At 42.7% G+C, this 21,946-nt stretch overlaps 1 protein-coding gene across 1 annotated transcript in view; it reads right to left on the bottom strand.

The window, feature by feature from the left end:
- Positions 1-21,705, bottom strand: part of SLC4A7 (solute carrier family 4 member 7) — an 80,922-nt gene extending 59,217 nt beyond the window's left edge. The window contains exon 1 of the mRNA XM_087824910.1: positions 21,599-21,705. Within this exon, the coding sequence (XP_087681036.1) occupies positions 21,599-21,646 (48 nt within the window). The 5' untranslated portion in view covers positions 21,647-21,705. The remainder of the gene's footprint in view (positions 1-21,598) is intronic.
- Between the last annotated feature and the right edge of the window lie 241 nt (positions 21,706-21,946).

Genomic DNA, 21,946 nt, shown 5'->3' with positions numbered 1-21,946 from the left:
CAAACAAACTTAGTTTCCATGCCTGAAACAGATTTTCTAACTACATAGCGCATTTTACTAATTCTTCTCACAGTCACTCATCCTGCCTGAAAAGCAAAATCCAAAATTTGCATTTTCTTAATAAAATTAACAAAAATGATACTTTAGCATTCCAAAGGAATATTAGAGAAAAAAGTGTTAAAAGATTATTTAATAATATATTCACAAACCATAGCCTTTAAGACATGTGAGGTTTAAAAAATCTACTATTAAAACAGCAGCAGAAGATTCCTTCCACAAAATAATTTCTTCATTATATAAGACATATAGCTAGAGCTCAAAAGTAACACCTCCCATAAACTATTATTAACATGGATATAATTTTTGTTATAGAACACTTCAATTTAGCCTCAAAACACACTTAGTTGTTAGGACAGAGTGATTTCTTTCCTAGTTTCTTAGCCAAATTGGGTTTTTTAAAGCCTCACTCAAATAATATTAACTAATCAAAAGCCTAATTTTATAGCATAATAAAGATGCTACAAACTTTGCTAACTTTATACGAGGATTTACTCTTTCAGCAGATGACTTCCACAGCCAAGGACACAGAGGATGATACTATTCTAAGCCAGTGCTAATAAGCCTGACATTTCTTCAAGCTTCACTATTAAACTCCCAAAGAGTCAACCTTGTTTGTAAATAAAACACAGATCATAACTAGGTACATACAGGTAGCTTCTTCTCCAGGCGAAATCTTTCCATAGTGATATATAAAAGCCTTGTCTGTGATAATGTAATTCAGGGAGGCCCCTGAAGATTCCACGGGCAGTGAGTACGCATCTGATTTAGGTCACTGTGCTTTGCACAGATGAACTCTTCTCAGTGGCTTTTATGGTACAGCCAATCGCTGTCTTCTAAGCTGCCTAATCTTCCAAGCTAATACTACAGCTTATATGGCAGGGGTGGGAAACCTTTTCTCCACCAAGGGCCATTTGGATATTTATAACATCATTCGCGGGCCATATAAAATTATCAACTTAAAAATTAGCTATGAAAAAAGCTCCTAGATTTATTGAATTTCGAGTCCCGCCTGTGGTTGCTCTGGCAGGGCCAGACCAAATGAGACAGCCCGTGGGCTAGACATTCCCCACCCCTGCACGGGACCACAGTAGAAGAGAACTAGAAAGTAGCATACACATAAAACATCGGTTCAAGGGACAGCACACCCTAAGGACATGTGGACAAATGGACACACACACGTCTTAGAGTATATGTTTTCAACAACAGAGTCTGCTACATCTAGCCCTTTCACTTAATTTCAGGAAAGATCCAAAGATGTTTTCATCTGAAGAGTTTTGCCTTTTAAATATATTATGGTTTATAATAATCATTTTAACCAAAAGTTAAGTGTTCATATGGATAACAGCTAAAAGGGGAAAAGGAAATGAACAGCACCCCCTTCAACTGTCGAACTCAAAATCTCTTTACACTCTATTAAAAAAATTACTGAAGACTCTCTCAAAGGGCCTTTGTTCATACGAGTTTAACATCTCTATTTATCCTATTTTTTGAAAAGTAAAACTGAAAAACCGTTAAAATATTTAAATTCATTTTTAAAAATAATAAAGCCATTACATATTCAACCTAAGTAACATTTTAATGAAAATAACCATTTTCAAAAACAAATGAAAATCTAGTGAGAAGAGTTGCTTTAACATTTTTCAAAATCTCTAATATCTGACTTAATAGAAGACAACTGGATTCTCATATCTACTGCTGTAATCAATCTGATACAATCTGTTATTTGGTTGAATTACATAAAAAATTCAGATTCAGCCTGGCTGGGTGTGGCTCAGCGGTTAAGCGTCGGCCTAGGATCCAGGAGATGGGGGTTCAATTCCTGGTCAGGGCACATGCCTGGGTTGTGGGCTCGATCCCCAGTTGGGGAGTGCAGGAGGCAGCCAATCAATGACTCTCTTATCACTGATGCTTCTCTCTCCCTCTCCCTTCCTCTCTCTGAAATCAATAAAGATATACTTTTTTAAAAATTCAGATTCACACAAATGCTCTATTGGAAAGGGGCAGGGGGTAACACTCTTTTCAGGTAATTGACTATTCCTCTTTGACCACTAAATTCAACAAGTAGTCATTCCTTATCAATCAGTTTGGAAGGTGGAATCTGAAACCATTTCAAGTGAATGCTTTGTACACTGTTATACTGAAATCCATTGGTCTAACACTATTTCAACTGTATATAATAAAATTCAAGAAAAAACTATTTCCAACTATAGTTAATTAAAACAAAATTCTAACTGAACATGAACAAATAAAAAATGTCTACCAAATTCGTATCAATGTGATCTAAATTTAACCAAAAATATATCTTTCGATACACAGATTTATTTCCTGGTACCATCAAAGTCTATATTTTAACAAAGCAAATAAGTGATACTGTCAATAGAAATATCTATATCCCAAAAGTAAAGTCTTACTACCAGCTAATCCTGTAGAATTTACTAATGACATGCAACAGATAAATAACAAAATGAGAAATTTAAAACCGAACTAATGTATTAAACAGAAAACACCTTGCTTTAATCTTCCACTGGTTGATGAGACAGGAGATACCAGGCCAAAGACAGATGCCATAGCCTTCAAATCCAACTAAAGCTTCCTGTTTATTAGACTTCTCTAAGACTCAGAAACCCCAATGATATCCAACAGTTACAATAAGGCATATAATTAATCATATTTTTTAAATGTTCAGACTTTTTATGACTTATATATACTTGGCAAATAAACATAAGTCTGAAGAAACAAACAGAAAAGACATATTCACAGATTAAGCCTGGAACAAAGAACATCTGCAAACAATCAAGTTCAATACCAATTTCTACAATGATTTCTTGAAATTTACCTCCCATAAAAAACCCAGGCCGTCCCCACTAGTATTAAAGAGCTTAACCTCCTGGTCTAGCATATGTCTCACCCCCACTGGATTATAAAAACACTGAGCAGGGATTTGGGTAGAAAAGGGAGGAGAGAGGGAGGGGAAAAAAGAGGAAAAGAAGGTTAAGAGTCCCCAGAAGGAAAAAAAGGAATTAGGTGCATATAAATTTTTAATTTCCCGAATTGCAGGCGGGGGAAAAAGTTATTCTTCATCAAAATACAAAACACCCATTTCTCCAAAATGTTACCTGTTGTGACGCTATCCTGGGCACTACACTAAGCCAATATTCAAATAAAATTTTAAAAATCAAGCTTTACAGTTTATGATCCCATTTTTATGTTTTACAAAGGATAAAACATTATTTGTGAATATATGTCTATATAAACATGGACAAAGTACAGAAAGATATATAGGTTGGTCTATGTTTCAACAAAGACTATGCTTCTCTAAAGATATTAAGGATCTAATTGTGAATTTCAATCAGTCAAGGGGGGGAAATCTAGAAATGTAAGTTAGGTGGAGAACTGTACAGATTTAAAATGATTATGAAAGCAAATGGATGGACCTTGAGGATATCGCGCTAAGTGAAATAAGTCAGACAGAAAAAGTTAAGAACCATACAATTTCACTCATGTGGGATATAAAACTGAAAGCAACAAATGAAAAAACAAGAAAAACAAACAAAAACTTATAGACACAAACAGTAAGGTAGTTATCAGGGGGACGGGGAGTGGGGGGAGGGTGGTAAAGGGTAAAAAGGGGTCAAATATATAGTGACAGAAGATGATCTGACTTTGGCAGTAGGGCACACGATGCAATTTATAGACCATGAATCTAGAAATGTGCACTTGAACCCTATATAACCTTATTAACCAATGTCACCCCAATAAATGTAATAAAGAAAAATTTAATTCAAAGTAAATGGGGGGGAGTATATGTAATGCCCATTTAAGTTCCCTGTACAGATATGAAGTCACTTTTTTAGTACAAGAACATAACACAGGGTGTAGCTGCTAATGAAGTAGACGGTGCTATTGACATAAAGCAAAGAACCCATAAACGCTTCTCTTAATTTGACCAAGATAAGGAGAGGGGAATGCAGTCAGGTGCACTATTTTCTTAATTAAGAGAAAACAAGTTTTAAATTCTTTAATTTAAAACTGTTACTTTTTACATATTTTCCTAAACTCTTTAAAAAATAAAGGTGTGAAAAGAAGAATGTCCTTTACCAATGACAGGCAAGGAAGTTAGTTCTATTTCTTACTAGACATAGACACATAGTGCTTAATACGGGCACCCAATTCAGTTTTCACTGCTGACTACTAGTCTTCAGCAACGTAGAAGATCGCCATCTGGTGGCTATCATTAGGCATGTGGAACCGATCCCAGCTGTGCTGATGGCCAAGGGGACGACCCTAATTACCTCCTCCAGGCAAAAAAAACCCTGGGTTTGAGATAACTTCCCTGGCAGCTGCTTTAAGAAACCTGGGCATTTCATTAGATTCAGAAAAACTTAAATATTAAAAAGATAAATAACTATTAAATAAATAGTCCACTTAAATATCAGCATAGTGAGGATATAGTAGAGCCACAGCTTTCATGTAGGCATTTTGTACGTACCACTGACTAATCAATGTGTTACAATCAAGTAGATCAAAAGTCATTTGTTTTGGAAATTGTTTCAAGCTGTCCCTGTTGTGCATTTCACCACAATGCAGTTATTTGGTTAATCTACTTAACTAAAAATTCAGAGACCAGCCTTGCTTAGAAGGATGCAGACTACAGACTCTGTCAGACTAACAACCAAAAAAAAATGGAAGCAGATGCAGAGAGAAAATGTGAGTGACTTCCAAGTGGCACCTGACACAGAAGCTACGCCATACGTCAGAGAGGAAGGTGACATGCGACAGGTGTTCTCTGAGCTCTCTTTCCTCTTTCCAAAGCTTCGGCGCAGCTTTCCTGGGTCCCAGCAAGGAAAACCCCGCATGGTTACAATCTCTCTCTAACTATAGCGGCTTTAAATATATTTCCGTGTCCGGGAAAGCAAAGAACCCTGCCTGGAGCTCTCTCACAATTTATTCTATTAGCTTCTACTTACTGAGGTAAAAGCTGTCAATTATGAAACAGAAATAGTTTAAGGATCTAAGATTAAAATATTGCCAGATTTAAGCGTTATGGACATAAACGAGCAGGTCTTGACCGATTTACAATCAATGCCGCAGGCACTTATAGCATATAAGCTAACTTGAAGTACTTTCAGTAACTAACTCAATTGAATTAAAACAAACACGATGGTCAGATATTTTATCTCACATTCCCCCGGTATTTTCCATATTTGTTCTCTAACAGGAGACACATTTTTATGTGACTAAAAATGAAGCTCCCTAACAACAGTAACTCACTTTATGCTTACCTAGTGTAAGGGGCAGGGGAGTAAAGAAAAAACCCACCTTGGAGGTCGTCATAGAACACGCAAGATCAAAGATTTGGGTCTGGGCTTATGTCTTCTCCCTCCCAATACTCACTAACAGCACAGTAATTTTTTTAAAGGAAAAACTGACAAAGACAAAGAGAAGAGAAGGAACTACAAATAAGAGATATCATAAAATCTCTGGAACATATAAAGCCCACGTAGGAATGGTTCTCTCACGTGGGAAGCAGAGAGCAACCTTAAAACAGACGGCTACGGAAGAAACAGGGTAGGATGCAGAAACCAAATCGTGTATAAGTAAGCAAACAGTGCACCAAATTTCATTAAGTAATTAGGATAATTCGCATATATTTGAGAAACAGCTTCTAATTAAGGGCCTTATCCAAGGAACTATCTGCATAAATTGTATTAGCATAAAACTAAGACTAGATACTACTGAAAACTGCACCTATACATATATAATGCAATTTGTCAACCAGTTTATTTTGGCTGAAGATAAAACATTAATGAGCGCAGGTACTCGAGTCAGATAGCCCGAATTCAAATCCCAGCTCTGCTGCGCACCAGCTGGGCGGGTTACTTGATCTCACTAGATCTCAGGGTCCTCCCTCCTCCGCAGAACGTGTGCAACGGAAGTACTTACACCCCACGGGCTGTAAGAAAGGTAAACAAGACGATGAACGTAATGAGCTCAGGAAAGCTCACGCGCAAGACAGACAAATATTAGGTATTGGTATCACCTTACTCCATGATCACCCTTCCCGGTCTTGCTACGTTACTCTTACATTTAATGTTTAAGTGAAATTAAATTTATTCTGTACATATGCATGACCATCTCCCAACTCATTTCAAGCTCCTTGCAGATGTAATTTCCTTCGTGCGGAATTTCACTGACACTTTCATCTGTTCCTATATTCACTTAAAAAAACACCTCACAGGTATTTATCAAGTGCCTACTGTGTGTCAGGCACTGTGCTAGGAGTTGAGATGTCATACGTCCAGATCCAGAGGTGAGAAAAAAAAGTCCAGTGTAGTCGAGTAACGAAAATTAGTTGGCTATGTCCGAAATCTGTAACGGGGGAAGAGCATTGAAGACAGGAAAAGGCGGAGAAAGGAAAAAGAGCCAGACCTTCCAGACTCATCCTGAGCAATCGGGGGTGAAACAGTGGTACCCAACCCCTGGGGCAGGGCAAGGCAACACTGAAGAAGTAGAGGCAGGAACTCCTGGTTCCTGCAAAGACCCTCTCCTCTGGCCAAACCTGAATGAGGCTGGGAGCCGACCTTTGGCTCCCCTCTCTGTCCCTGCAGAATCCAATCTGAGCAAGAATCCCGTTAAGTGATTTTAAGGAAAATCCCTAATCCTTGGTATCTGACCCCGCCTGGACAGTTTAGCGCCAGCCTGCCTTCGGCAGTTCTGCTGAGCTGGTGCAACAGGAATCCCCCTCACCTCTGCTGTTCCCCAGTAACTTTCCACCCTCGGGCCCTGGCCCTGCTTCCTGAATGTAAGTGCCCGCTTGTCGTCCTCGGGGTCAGAGCTGAGGCCAATCTCTCCCCCCCACACACCCCCCACGGCAGTGGTCCCTACACCCTTCAGAATGCCCCCCCTTAAATAAAGTCTGCTTTGCCATTCCCAGAGACGTGCCACTACAGAGTTTTTCTTTAACCGACAGAACACTGGCAACACTGGAACACTGGAAAGGTGCTGCGTTATTTCACGCAGAAGACGACAGAGGCCTGAACCGCGGTGGCCAAAGAAAGGATGGAAAGGGAAGGGTGCTGAACCCACTGGGTTTGGGTTTGGGTAGAGGGAAGGAAAAGCCACACAGCGCTCAGGCTTCCAAATCTGAGCCAGACAGCGGTGCCATTCACTGAGATACGAAATTCGGAAAGAGGAGGTCTGACAAGATCAACTTAAGGCCTGTCAAGTCCCAGCTGAGCTACCCGAGTGGAAAGGGCAGTGGACGGAGCTCCCTTCTGGTACCTTCTGCCGACTCTGTGAAGAAAGCAGCAGTGCTTGCCGGGCCTGAGGGGTGGAAGGACACAGACTGAAGGGAGCAGAGAATGTCTAATGCACCCGCTGTAGAGGACAGGAGAGCGTTAGAAACAAAGGAGTCCTTTCTGCGGCTGAAGGACCAGAGGGAAACATGACCGTGCAGGGCTGCAGCCAACCTGTAAGGGCCACGGAACAATTTCCAGCCGTCTGAGCACCCCCAGCGGTTGAACTGATTGAGAACTGGGGGTTTACTGACATATTTAATACCAACGAACATGATGATAAATGTCCTCACACAAAAAGCGGGAGGCTGCAGGTACGGGCCATGGATTCTAAACGGCGTAGGAAGTGGAGGAAGCGGTTCCAGAAACAAAAGTGAGATAAGTGACTGGTGAGCTTCATCACTCAAACATTCAAAGAGTAAGAATTAGAGTAATTACGAGAGCTGGGGGGCGGGGTGGGGGTGGAGACTATGGTCAGACTTAACAATTAGCAATGTCAGAAATGTGCACATCGCCCTCATTTATAACAAACTATAAAATTATTTTTAAAACTCAATATGTTTTACGGAGGGACTGCTAACACTTTCAGCTACTACCTCCATGGTACAAACATTCCTTTCTAACTTTTTACAAACATTAGATCCTGTGAACTAACTGAATCCTGGAAAGAGTAAACCTTGAGGAAACGTCGTCTCCGTGGCTCAGGGCATTTAGCAGCCGTGCGTGCTAAGGTGTAAAGAAGGGAAAATGCAGCGGCTGCTGGTCACGGCGGGGCAAGCCTGCGTGGGGAACCAACGCACGAGATCTCAAGGGGTTCCAGGCAGGCAGCTGAGAACACAGAAAGAAGACGAAATTAAAGCCATCTACTGAATGATTCTATTTTTCAAAGCCCTGGCAAGTCTCTGTGTGAACAGCTTTCAAAAACAGATTTTGAGAAACATTGGTCACAGCTTGGGTGTTTAAATGAAATATATATGGCCCACGAATTCTAAGCTAGACATGGAAGAAAGTGCAAACAGTGGAAAGGAAAAAGGGGGGAGGGGGAGGGACAAGCAACTAGAAGAATGATGGGAGTATACTGGTCACCAAAGCCCATGAATGACAGCGTAAGACATAAAGAGGCATAAATTCCTAGAATAGTTCCGTTGAGGACGTAAAGTCACCGAAAGTTCAAACACTGATTATGCTTGGAAACCTCTAAAAGGGACTCAGCTCTAGAACTGCAGTAATTCTGAGAACTCCTGGTAAGATGACAGCCATGGCTAAACACACTTAAACTCATCAGAGCCTAAACATCAATCGTGTGGGGGTGATTTTCACTACAACCATCTTTACAGTTAAAAACTAAACACGCAGGGCCCTAACTGAAGCCATTGCTAACGTGCTAATAAGACAGTGATCCACTGATAAGTCTCAGGGAAAAAAAATGAAAATGACCATTTTGTCCAATTTCTGCAAAATAATTTAACTTTTTTTTTTTTCCATTGCTTTTCAGAGAGAGTGGAAGGGGGGAGAGAGAGAGAGAGAGAAAGAGACAGAAACATTGATGTGAGAGAGACACATCCATTGGCTGCCTCCCGCACGCACCCGGACTGGGGCCGGGGATGGAGCCTGCAACCAAGGTGCAAGCCCTTGGCCGGAAATGAACCAGGGGCCCTCTGGTCCACCGGCCAAGGCTCTAACCATTGAGCCAAACCGGCCAGGGCAATAATTTAACTCTTTTAGGGATATTATTCTACTGATCTGTGTGGGAAGCGGCTATAAAAGAATAATTTCAGATACTTAAAAATATTTTTATTACAAAAATAATGCACGCTCTTTGTGAAAATTTTGAAAACTAAAATAATAATCTATTTACTCTTAAATTCCACCTCCAAGAGATATTCGATACAAACTTTTGATCTATTTCAATATTCAATACTAATAATCTTTAATACTAAATTTCCTTCCATTAAATACACACACAAAAAATGGAATCATGCAGGAACATATTCTGCTTTTTTTAATTTCAGATACTTAATCTGCAAATATATTGAGTTTTAAATTACAGTTTATCAAACAGAATCACTCATTCCTTCCTGCACCATAAACTGTTGAACTAAACGGAATCTCCTTCAGATCTCTCTCCAAAGAAACCTAAGTCTCTAGGATTATCCTGCACAATAAACAATACTTGCCTCCTTTCAAGTCTGCTCAATGTTTTACATACACATAAAACAGAAGAATTACAGTTCAATGTCATGAAGCATTCCAAGCTTATCCTCCTGCCCCTTCCAACATCTCAAAGCAGTTAATGCACAGTGATAGAGTGCTGATTCAACTGACACATTCCTGACGATAAGATTTTATCAAGAGTTTTCCATAAGTCCTTTCCAAATGATCTCATTCAAAAATTACAATATTTCTGGCACTTCTGGGTCAAACTGACTGAACGAAGTCTTTCTAATTGTAGATACTCCAATTTTTGTTTTTGCCCATGAGCCTAAAGGCTGAAACAGTTGATAAGAGCTTGAAAATGAACAGAGGAAAAATCCTTTGGCAGTTCTTCCTTCTCATTACACCTCACTAATTATACCTGAAACCAGAAGCTGTTGTTAACAAAACATGAAGTTAAGTTTTCTGATATAAAAACCTTTTAATGTAACATTAACTTATACATATTTAATCTCAATACTTATTTGGATATGTTAAAATTTTAAACAAAAAAAGTTGATATATATTAATTTATATATTAAGATTTTTTATTGATTTTTAGAGAGGGAGGAAGAGAGAGAGAGATAGAGAGAGAGAAACATCGATTGCTGTGAGAATGGAACATCCATCAGCTCCCTCCCACCTCCCACAGGCCCCCTACAGGGGATAGAGCCCAAAACCCAGGCAAGTGCCCTGACCAGGAATCGAACCAGCAACCTTTCGGGGCACCAGACGACGCTCAACCAACTGAGCCACACGGGCCAGGGCAGTACCCTACTTTTAAAAGGAAAGGCATTTCACATTTTAAATGTCTCTGTCAAACAGTTAAAATTAAATGAAGGTATTATGCTTTAAACTTCTAAACATTTTATCAAAATACAATTATATTCTTTTAAATTGAATGCTAATGCAATAAACTGCTCTCTAACCGATGAGGTAATATAAGAATATTGGTTTCTGTCCCTGGTTCCAAGCAGAGCTCCTAAATCTCGGAATTTCCTAGATGGTAGCAGCGTCTTTTGTTCTAATGAGGTGACTCTCGGGCACCTGGATGGGGGCTGGTCACCAGAGAAGACCAAACCATGATTAACTGGAAGCTTGGAACTTTCAGCCCCACCTTTCATTCTCCAGGCAGGAGAGATAGGCTGGAAATGAAGTTAATGAATGTCACGCCTACTGATGAAGCCTCCAGGAAAATCCCAAAAGGGTTCAGACAGCTTCCAGGTTGGTGGGCAGCAGGGCTGCTGGGAGAGTGGCCCCTGGAGAGGGCATGGCGAAAGATCTGTGCCGGTTCCCACGTACCTGCCCCTGCACGTCTCTTCCATCTGGATGTTCACCTGCGTCCTTTATCATACCCTTTTAGAATAAACGGGTAAACTGTCTTCCTGAGTCCTGAGAGGCTCTAGCAAATCAACCGAACCCAAGGACAAGGTGGTAGGAACCCCCGATTCATAGCTGATGGGTCAGAGGCACAGGTGACAACCTGGACTTGCAATTGGCATCTGAAGGGGGGGTGGAGGGGAGTTAGCCTGTGAGACTGAGCCCTTAACCTCTGCAATCTAATACTATCTCCAAGAAGATAGTGTCAGAATTGAACTGAATTGTAGGACCCCCCAGCTGGTATCCCAGAACTGCCTGGTGTGTGGGAAAACCCCACACCTCTGGTGTCAGATGTGTTGTGAGTGGAAAGGAGACACACAGGAGGAAGACTGAGCTCTTCCTAATGCGTAACCCCTCCCCACAGGGCTATCCAGACGACCTCAATGCCCAGGCCTAAGGAACAGTCAAGACTTTCTATTTTCTATCTATTTCTTCAATCGATACATACAGTAACTCTTAGAATTGTGTTACAGGAGATATTTCACAACGACACAGGATGATTATTAATAACAGGTTTCCAAGGAAACACCTAGCATTTTATACAGTATATATAATTCCCTGATCCTAAAGAAGCCCTATAAATATTATAATTTCAATTTTATCAATAAGAAAAAAACACTCCAGGATGTTAGTTGCCCAAGGCCACCTGGTGGCAGGTTGGGGATTGGGAACTCAGGTGTGTCTGAAACCCATGCATGTACCTGCCATTCCAGGGGCTAAGGTTAAGCTACCTCCCAATTCTATCTTGTTTTTAAAATGAGGCTTGGTGCTTGGGGTTATTTATTGAATTTCCTATTACCGGATAAAAACAGTCCAGTACAACAAAACAAGAGACCAAATGGAGGCCAATTTTAGTCTGAATGAGTCCCTTACTCACAGCAAAGAGGAGACCAACTTGCCCAGATATAAACACGCTCGTAACAGAACATTACCCTGCTGCTGCTGCTAATGGCATGTGCAAAAAGGCAGGAGGATGTTCTTTCTGGACATGTTAGGAGGTCATTTGGGAACAATTATAAGCAAAACAAAAATAAATACAGAGAATCACTGAAAGGACACTACTGAGTCAGTGCACCGGTTGGTTACATCACCAGCACAAACACTGGTGCGGGGACTAGGAAGTGAGGGATGCAGAGACCGGAGAGGAAGCGAGGCCACAAACCTCAAAAACATGAAATTAAAAGGCAGGGAAAATAAAAAATTCTGCTATGCAACAATTCTAAAGAATTAACAAAACAGCACAATTTCAAACCAATACACATAGCAGCTGGCACAGTATCCAGCATTTGAAATTCCTTTTCTTGCCACTGGTCCTTTATAGTCATATACATTAAAAGCCATGGATTTTCTTAAAGTAAATATTACACAAGTATTAATATATAAGTAAAATACCCACTGCTTTCCAACAATCAATTTAAATGAATTTATAACTTGTGAAAATATCTTAAGAGTCATAAAATTTTCATTTTAATGCACTTATTATTCACGTGGCCTAAAATTCCGTATCAGGCTAAAAAATAAATGTTAAGTACTCTTACTTCAAAATCAATCCCATATCCTTCCTCAGCAGAACCAAGACCCGAAACATTCTCTTCTACTGGCAGTTATTTTAAGCAAAGTAGGAGTCTTAACGGTAACCACAAATATGCTATATAATTTATTATGATTCAACAATTAACTAGAAGCATATTCAACTTCAATCTTATGAATTCATGATATTATGCTAGCATTCATTCACTGAAAAAATATTCATTGAATACTTTCTATGTGTTAAACCCTAGAACAGACCTAATTGAGGATTTAGCAACAATCCAGAAAAATTCTATGCCAGCCCTCATGGAATCTAGAGGCAAATTTCACTGAAATATTTCATTGCTATAATATTAGCAACCAAAGTTATAGTAATAAAAGCTCTTAGAGAAGTAAACTACATACAGTTAACTCAGTTATCTGAGACAAACCAAGCTTTCACGTATCATACAAGTAAAATTATCTGATATGCTCAATGCTAAATGGTAATGACAAGTAGGGACCTTTGGCTGGTTACTCCAGCCTAAGGATGAGGGACCACCATGGGTTCAAATCTCAGCTTAGCCTGTAACTGTATGGCCTGAGACATTCTAGAAAACCTCTCTGCCCATGAGTTCACATCAGTAACAGGGAGAAGTGATTCACAGATGCCTAATGAAATGAATGGCTCACAGCAGGGCTTTCTCTAAAAAAGCCAGTTACCTGTTGTTCACGAACTTGCCCTACAGCAAAGGGACAACGCGATAAATCCTAGATTAGTGATTCGCATCTACGTGGGAAACATGATGCGCCTCCTCCCACCCAGAGAAGTCTCGGAACATCACTTCGATTTACACCCAAATGAAAATACAGAAACACTTTCAAGAGAGGGAAAAATGGTTATCTACATTTTCCAAATATTGGCTTACAAAGACTGAAAATAATTTCTTTAGTCTTTTTCTTAACTAACTTTTTAAAATGTAGGGACAGACATTTCACATGGAATCTATGGCCACAGTGATGTCTTCCCACAGTACTTGGTAGTAACCATGTTGCACAACTCAAGGAGTAACCAGTTACACTGTACTCAGGGTAAAGGGAGCCTCCTGGAGCAAAAACAGAGAAACACTGTGAACACTGAGCGCCTCTACAGCTGGGCCACTGCAATCTCCGCAATCCATTCTAATTAATCTGGATCATTTTAAAAATACACATCACCCTCAATCAACGGTAAGTATAAAAATCACAAAGTAAAATCCTAAGTTTAAAATCACACACGTAACCCAGCCGCTATTTCCTTATGCCTAGGGCGCTTCGTTTATAACGGCAGCCTCCGCTCTCCCGCGTCCTGCCAGCTCGTTACTCCTCAGGGGTCTGAAGCCCAGGCCAGGAGCCGAGGGCGAGGGGACGATCAGGACGCCAGCACCAGGCAAACTCAAAATTTCCAAAGGGCCTGTGCATTCAGTAGCATCGTCAGGCATGCGGTATGTGATTCGGCTGACAGACATGTATCCACAACTTAAATGCTTACGTGGTACCTTCATAACAGGAAAAATTAAGTAGTTCGTGGTACACTGGGCTAGAGGACAGTCATACATCTCTCTCTTGAAACAGCTGGATATGCTAACCTGTGACATGAGGCAATGCCACAAGTCATCCTGTCTCACTGGACAGATGTTTGCATGGCTCAAGAACTGAAACTGTATAAAGGTATACACTGGAGCTTTATCGCCGCTCCTATTCCAATTCCGGTTCCCTCACGCCCTCTAGGGCAACCATTTTTATTAGTTCTTTGTTTATCTTTCCAGTACATTTATACAAATACTAGTAAATACAAATATACTTCCTTATTCCCTTTAGGAAAAAGCACTACACAGTATCCCCTGCCCACCTTGCCTTCTTTAATCAATTTATCCTCGAGCTCTCTCTACTTCAGTACAGAGAGATCATACTCAGTCTTTTTTTTTTTTTTCTTGTTTTTATTAATTTTTTTCTTTTGAGAGAGAGAGAGAGAGAAAGAGAAGAGAAACCTCGATGGGCTGCCTCCTGCACGCCCCATACTGGGGATCCCGCCCAGGACCTGGGCATGTGCCCTGACTGCAATCAAACCGGCGACCTCTCAGCTCACAGGACGACACCTAATCAACTGATCCACACAGCCAGGTCCTCACCTCCTTCCTTTTTTATCCCTCTAGCATCCCAATGTGTGGGTAAACCATAACTTATTCAACTAGTTCCCTATCGGGCTGCTTCCAAAGCACCTTCTTCTTCAGTGATACAGTTCCCAAATCTCTCCTGTTACTGTAACAGGGAGTTATCAGTATCACAGGATTTGCTTTCTTAAACTTATAATACAACATCTCAGCGACCTCCTGTTCATATTTAGTAAGACCCATCCGATAGTCCCAACTCACCTGGCTGCATTCTCTCCCCATCAAAGTTTAATGTATTTATCATAGGATTTCTCACATATCATTATACACTGTTATATGCTGTTATACATTGTAAATTTCTTTGGCTATAGAATGAGTCTATGGCAAAACCTTCTACAGATGTATTCTGCCAAACAAACTTTAGCAAATTCTGGGGTGGATGAATTATTATCTATTTCAGCAAAATATAAGAGTGTGAACTTTTTACAGGAAGGCACAAAACCAAGCTGAGCTAATTTTTGGAGTAGGCATTCCTTAGCTGTTTTCTGAATTATAAACCCCGTTGAGATCTAAATGTAAAGTTATATGACCCTTCCTGGAAGGAATGCAGACAAGCATAAAACTTTTCAGTTTCTGGGGATTCATGGACCCTTCAGACCCCTCCATAGTCACCATGATCACATCTACTTTCAAAGCAATTTCAAATAGACAGTGCTATATTATCTATGGCACTATTAATACTCCAAATACTAAGAGGAAACCCAGAGCACTTTTCATGCAAAGCCAATGACAAAACAGCAGAGAATTTAATATGAAGTGTACTTGGTGCAGAGCAAAGAAAAGCATATTCGCAGGGATCATGTTTAACAATGATACCAAGCAAAGAAAATTCTACTACATAACTGTGGGAACTGTTTCAAGGGGCTGTACTGACTTTTACACAGGTACCTCTCATTTTAAATAAATCAGATTCTTACAGGATTAAGAAGGTTGGTCTCTTACTCACTTTACACAATACAAAATCTTAATATCCAGGATTTTTAGAATACATTTCACATTAGACAGCAGTACCTACTAGAAATATAATTCTGCTGCAAATCTGAATTCCGACAATGCGAATGCACATGAGAAGGGGAAAAAAAATTCTGGGACTTTTCAATGTAGATCAAAGAATCCCCAGGTATGATTATAGGAGAAAATCGGTATTAAATTAAAAGGTGATACACGCAGGGCTACCACATCTGTTGGGGGGAGGGGTGCTCTACCTAAAGAAGGGCATTCAGAGGAGAGGGCAGTGGGGCCGAAGCCCAGCCCAGCCCAGCCTCCTCTCATCAAACCTTGTGGTCAAGGTCAGATCTGCCAAGGTGGGGGGTGTCTGCTGTAATTCAGACAAACGCAGCCCTACAACATCCTACTTCTCTCCCTTCCTAGCACTTCCTCTCCCCAAAAGCTCTCCTACCCATGGCAAGTATGAGAAAGTGCTAAAATTTTGAAAAAGATGTTTTCTAGATCAAGATTACATCACAACGGCCCAAATGTAACAAAATGGAAATTTCTACTGTAAAGTCTTATCGAAAATTTATTTCTTAAGAGGACTTTTTTTTTTTTAATGAAACACCTCTCCAACACAGGACTCCAAGGGAGGAGAGAGTCCACTATACACGAATACGCTTTATTCCTGTTTTTGTTGAATACTTCAATTCCTAAGATAACTGAAGTTCTGAGTATTTTCAGTATTTTTCCAGAATAAAGAATGTTATTAAGCTGAAAACAGTCTGTATATAAAACATGCAAAACACACAAAAGCACCAAGTGACCTTGAACAACATGGTTCGACTTACGCAGGTCCACTTACGTGTAGATATTTTTTAAAAAATATGTACAGTACTATAAACGTATTTTCCCTTCCTTATGATTCTTGGCAGACTTTTGTTTTCTCTAGCTTACTTTACCATAAGAATACAGTATATATAACACATAAAACACACAAAATATACTGTTGACTGTTTACCAATAAGACTTCCCAGTCAACAGTTGGCTATTAGTTCGTCTTGGGGGCGTCAAAGTTAGACACAGCCCTGGCCAGTGCAGCTCAGTTGGCTGCTTGCTGTCCTGTGCACTGGAAGGTTGCCAGTTTGATTCCCAGGCAGGGCACATGCCCAGATTTTGAACTCGATCCAGGTGGGGGCACGCAGGAGGCAGCCGATCGATGTTCCGCTCCCACATTGATGTTTCTCTCTCTCCCTCTCCACCTCCCTTCCTCTCGCTCTAAAAATCAATATAAAAATATTTTTTTTAAATATTATGCACAAGTTTTCAGCTGCACAGGAACTGGCACCCCTAACACCTGCATTGTTCAAGGGTCAACTGTGTAAGTTACGGAAAATTATGGGTAAAATGATTATAAGCATCGTCTTTTCCCTCCTCGTGCTCTTTTGAGAAATCATTCCACATTCCTTTCCGTGGTACAGCATCTTGCATGTGTGAGTCCACGTTCAAAGGTATATCCGCTCTCAAGTTCCCAATCAGAGATGACCTGTAACTCAACAGCTTCTCCAAATCAGGCATTCTGACAAAAAACAACAACAGAGACACAATGCAGTCCTGGAGTCCAGAGAGGACCATTCCCGGCTGCCTGACACCTGAGCGGAATGAGAACCAGGGACACTAGTCCACACCGCGTTCTCTACAAGAGGAAAAGCATGATTAAAATAGTAACACAGCCCGGCCGGGCATGGCTCAGCGGTTGAGTGTCAACCTAGGATCTAGGTGATCGGGGTTCGATTCCCGGTGAGGGCACATGCCCAGGTTGCGGGCTTGATCAATGACTCTCTCATCATTGATGTTTCTATTTCTCTCTCTCTCCTTTCCTCTCTCTGAAATCAATAAAGATGTATTTTTTTAAAAAAATTTAAAAATTTAAAAAAATAAAATAGTAACACATCTTTTCTATTTCATTATGAAATGTGAACTGCACTTTACCATTGACTTAAATATTGCCCCCAAAAAACTGCTTAGATGAACGTACTCAAATCCAAGCTATAGCTTAAGGAAAATTAAAATATTTAAAAATATCCTTTTTAAAAGGAAATTTTAAAATCTTCTCAAAATAGCCATGCTAGAACCTTTCTATACTGGCATATTAACTCCAGGTAAAAATGTAAAAATCTATGCCATAATCATACTATCTTCTTAAGCAGCGCCGGGAAAAGCGGTTGGCCGCTCACCTCTTAGCATTCATTTAAAAACGTCCAGCCCATGGGAGCAAGGAGCCACTCTTGTAGGAGCCCTGCTGGCCCTCTGCCTTCAGGAATCTGTTAACCGCAACACAGCCAAACAATATGCCCACCACAGACCCCTTCCTGGTTTATTGTCACTATCATTCAAACAATCCTAAGTTTCCCCACTTGTAAAGTTTAATGTGTGTCACTCAACAAAATACACAAAGCTGTCTGCGAAACAAAGGCAGAGGCAAACTTCGCTGTAAACTAGAATGTTGGAATAGCTGCCTGCTTTTTACACAGGAATCAAAAATTCTCATTCAAAAGCGGGGCGAAGGAAAGGGGGGAGACTAACTGCACTTTTATATGTAAACGCAGACCTTTATGACTGATACATTCTTACTGCAAAATTGAAAATACCGTATGTATAAAAAGTGATAAAACTATAGAAGAATCCATAAGCAATGAAAGGAAGCTATGACATAGTAAATCAAAAGCCACACTGACTAATCTAGAACATTAACCCTGTGAATCACCTGTTATGTTTTTTATATAAATGGCCCATTTTGTCAGTTGCAGTTCCTATCTAAGATCGTATTTGTGGTAAAATACAGTAAGACAGAAGGGGAAGAAAAGGGGAAGAAAAACAACCCGCTACAGGATGTTGACAAGTGTTAACTACCAAGGCTTTAGAATGTATTGGTTAGCACACCACATACCACTAAAATAATACACCAGGTTCCTCCAACACTAGGTTACTTTGGCTTTCGATTTTAACCTACTCAAGTAACAGGAGTCTAGTGTTACAAAACACTCTTAATTTTCATAGCCTAAGCTCTCTTAGAAGAAGACCTGTGTACTCCCCAGCCTCCATTATCACACAAAACAATTCTTCAATCCAACTCAATTGTTCTACAGTTCCATTTGCACAGATAACAGACTTGCTGTCTCTATCCCTTTACTGCAACTCCATGGACTGTGGCCCGGAGATATCAACAATAAGGCAAAAAGTAACTAAAATCCTGATGTTATGCCTGGGGTACACATCATCTCTAAAACTATCAATAGCTAGCCACAGATCCCAAGGGAGATACTTACAGACCTACCAAAAACCTTCTACTTGCCAATCACCACTAAGCTCATACTGGGTTAATATCTTTCATTTATTCTAGCGACTGCTTTTTTAGAGAAGTACTTCTAACAGACTCATGAAAATGTTTTAACTGGTACTTGCGAATGGAATTAGCAGGAATGCAAATGCTATCCCTGTCTTCACTACCAAGCCAAAATAAATTCAGTAAGGTTAGGGCTCTGTCTAGCTTGTTTTGCCTGCAACCCCAGTGCCTGGCACAGAGTAGATACTTAAATTCTCATAAAATGAATGATATCTTACAACAAGAGGCATGAAACAGCCCCAAAATTTCAGTGGTAACAGAACTGTGTTAAATCATGCACTGCTTAAAAGAAAGAAGTTATGCTAAGACTTGGGAACCTTCTAAACAATGCTACCTGTTCTAACAGGGTTTAATTTACGCCAGAAAATACGACTGACAGTTAAAATCAATTCTAAGGGAGGCCTACAATGATAAGATTTTGTAACAAAGCAAACAACAGTTGCATTTTTATAAGATAAATGACTTTCTATCCCAAAACCATGATCAATGAAAATTACAGAATTTTTTTCTGGGGGGGGGGATCTTTGAGCCTAAATTATTCAACAGGTAAGTTCCAATTTCAGAATACAAACTGCCACCAATTTATTCAAAAACTTTTGCATAATTACATACCTGAGGTAGCATTTTATGAATCTTATGCTACTTTTTTTGGCTATGCTAAGCAGCTGGCTTGGAGAAGTTATGACTGATGAATATCATTACCTTCCATTTCTTATGACTTTCATTTACCAGGGAGGGAAAAATCAGTGAGGAAAGATTTAACTTTGCCAATAGTTCCTCTCTCCCCAGTTTTCCAGTTGCAGTGTTCTCTACTACTTAAACCAACAGCTTTCCTGTCCTGTCTTTTGACTGTGTAACAGCTTCTCGCATCTGATCTTTATTACTGACTTGTGTGTTTACGATAGCCAAGTCTTATTTCCCCAAAGGTTTGGAAGGTATTCCCCTTCCAAAGTGCTTCCCTGCCACGCCGTTCATACCGCGTTTAATCATTCCTGTGTCCCTTGTCACCTCGTTAATCTAGGTTCTGCTGGAACAGAGCTGGCTCTGTCTGAGGGATGCTGCAGGACAGGCTCGGAGTGTCCCTGCCATGAAGGAAGGAAGGAAGGAAGGAACGACCTGGGAGGCAATGGCAGGACTACATGCGCTCTGCCGGCTAAGCAGGCAGTGTTCGGGAGACACCACAGTTTCTATCCAGCTTTATGAAAACTCGGGTGCTCTTTGCACCTCTGAATTGGAAATTGGCAAATAAAACACTTAGGAGGGAACAACACTATGGGATACACACAATCAGAGAAGGTGCTCGAGCACACGTCCAAAAGTTGATTCAAAGGGCGCACGATTGCAGAAGATTCCATTACCATCCGTCCCTATGAACGATCTCAAAAACCGCCGCTAAATGACTTCACTGTCTGGAGACGCGGCGTTTCTCCATGTTTTGAGGATTTATAAATGAACACACTGAAATAATGAATGACTCCTCTCCAGGGCCTTACAATTATCTTTAAAAAGACTGGGTGGTGGTGGGGTGGGGGTGGGGGGCGTTAAGGAAAACTCGTTAATACAAACACGTGAAAAGCGATTTTCCAGCGAGCTGTGAACGGCTGGGAAATGCTCACCGCAGCCTCCGTCTCGCTGCTCAGAGTCAGCCCCGGGAATCGGAACATGGGCAACAGCCCCACGCGCCTCGCGCCGGGAAACGCGCCGGGGAAGGAGAGTCCCTCGGCGGGGGCACACGTGTCCCCCCGAGGGCAGGAAGTCCGCGGCCGGCCCGCGGGTCCAGCATCCCGAGCGGGGCACCGGCCTCCCGAAAGTCCGCCCCACTCCCCTCGGACTCCAACCCTGAGCCCAGAGCCGGCCTCCCCGTGAAGGCGGCCGTGCGGGGCGGGGGGCGGGAGGCGCAGCCGGGGCGCCGCGGACACCTTCCTCTTCCCGCTTGGCCTGCGGCCGGAGGACAGTCCTCCGGTTTCGCCAAAAGAGGCGGCGGGCCAGGCACCGCCAGCAGCGCCGGGAGCCTCGGCGCGCAGGCGGGCGGCTCGTCCACGCGGCCGGAGAGCTCGGCGAACAAAGCACAGCGCGGACCCGGCGGAGAGACGGGGGGGAAGGGGAGATTCACCCCCGCTCTTCACCGCTGCCCCGGGCTGGAGACAGGTGGAGCCGAGCTCCTCCTCGGACGGAGGCGAAGGGCGGGCTCTCGCGGGGCTGATCTGAACTCCAGCGCCCGGGGGGCCGGAACTGAGACCCCGGCCCGGGAGAGCGCACGGGAAGCGGGACGTGCGCTACCGAGAGGAAGGAGAGAGGGCCGGGGTCCCGGGACGGAGCTGGGCCCCGCGGGGGTGCCGGGGTCTCGCCCCGGCTGTGCCGAGGGCACCGGCGGCGAGGATGCGCGTGGCGCGCTGCCGGCCGCCCCCCCGGGCCCCCTCGGCTCGCCGCCGCCGCCCCCTCGCACCCGCGCCCGGGGCGGCCACACAAAGGGGATGGCGAGGGGCGCCGGGCCCGGGCGAGGTGGCCAGACCGCGCCGGCCGCCGCGCCCCCGCCTTTGTCTCCTCGCTGCGCGCCCCCCCCCACCGCCGAGGAGCCCCGCCGCCCGCGGCGCCCTCACCCTGCTCGTTACCCGGGTGAGTAGCGGTCTCATCTGCTCGCCGGCCCCATCTGCCTCCATGGCTGGCCGGCCAGCCCGCGGCGGCCGCTACGGTGCTGCCCGCGCGCTCCGCCCGCCGCCGAGACCCGAGGGCTCGAGGGGAAACGAGCGTGTGTCCGGGCGCGAGGCGCGCGCGCGCCGGGGAGCCAGGGGCGCGGGAGGCGAGGCGCGCGGGTGCACGCGGGGCCGCGGGGCTGCCTCTCGGAGGACGGCGAGGCCGCGGCGTGGAACTTGGAGTGAGAACTGAGCGGGCGGCCGGACGAGGCGGCGGAGGCGGAGGGGGCGAAGGGGAGGAGAGAGCCGCGTAGGGCCCGGGGCGGG

This window comes from Miniopterus natalensis, chromosome 15, assembly GCF_054644295.1.
Source record: "Miniopterus natalensis isolate mMinNat1 chromosome 15, mMinNat1.hap1, whole genome shotgun sequence".
Classification (NCBI taxonomy): domain Eukaryota; kingdom Metazoa; phylum Chordata; class Mammalia; order Chiroptera; family Miniopteridae; genus Miniopterus; species Miniopterus natalensis.
Note: the sequence above shows the minus strand (reverse complement) of the source record. Positions and strands in the feature narration are given on the sequence as shown.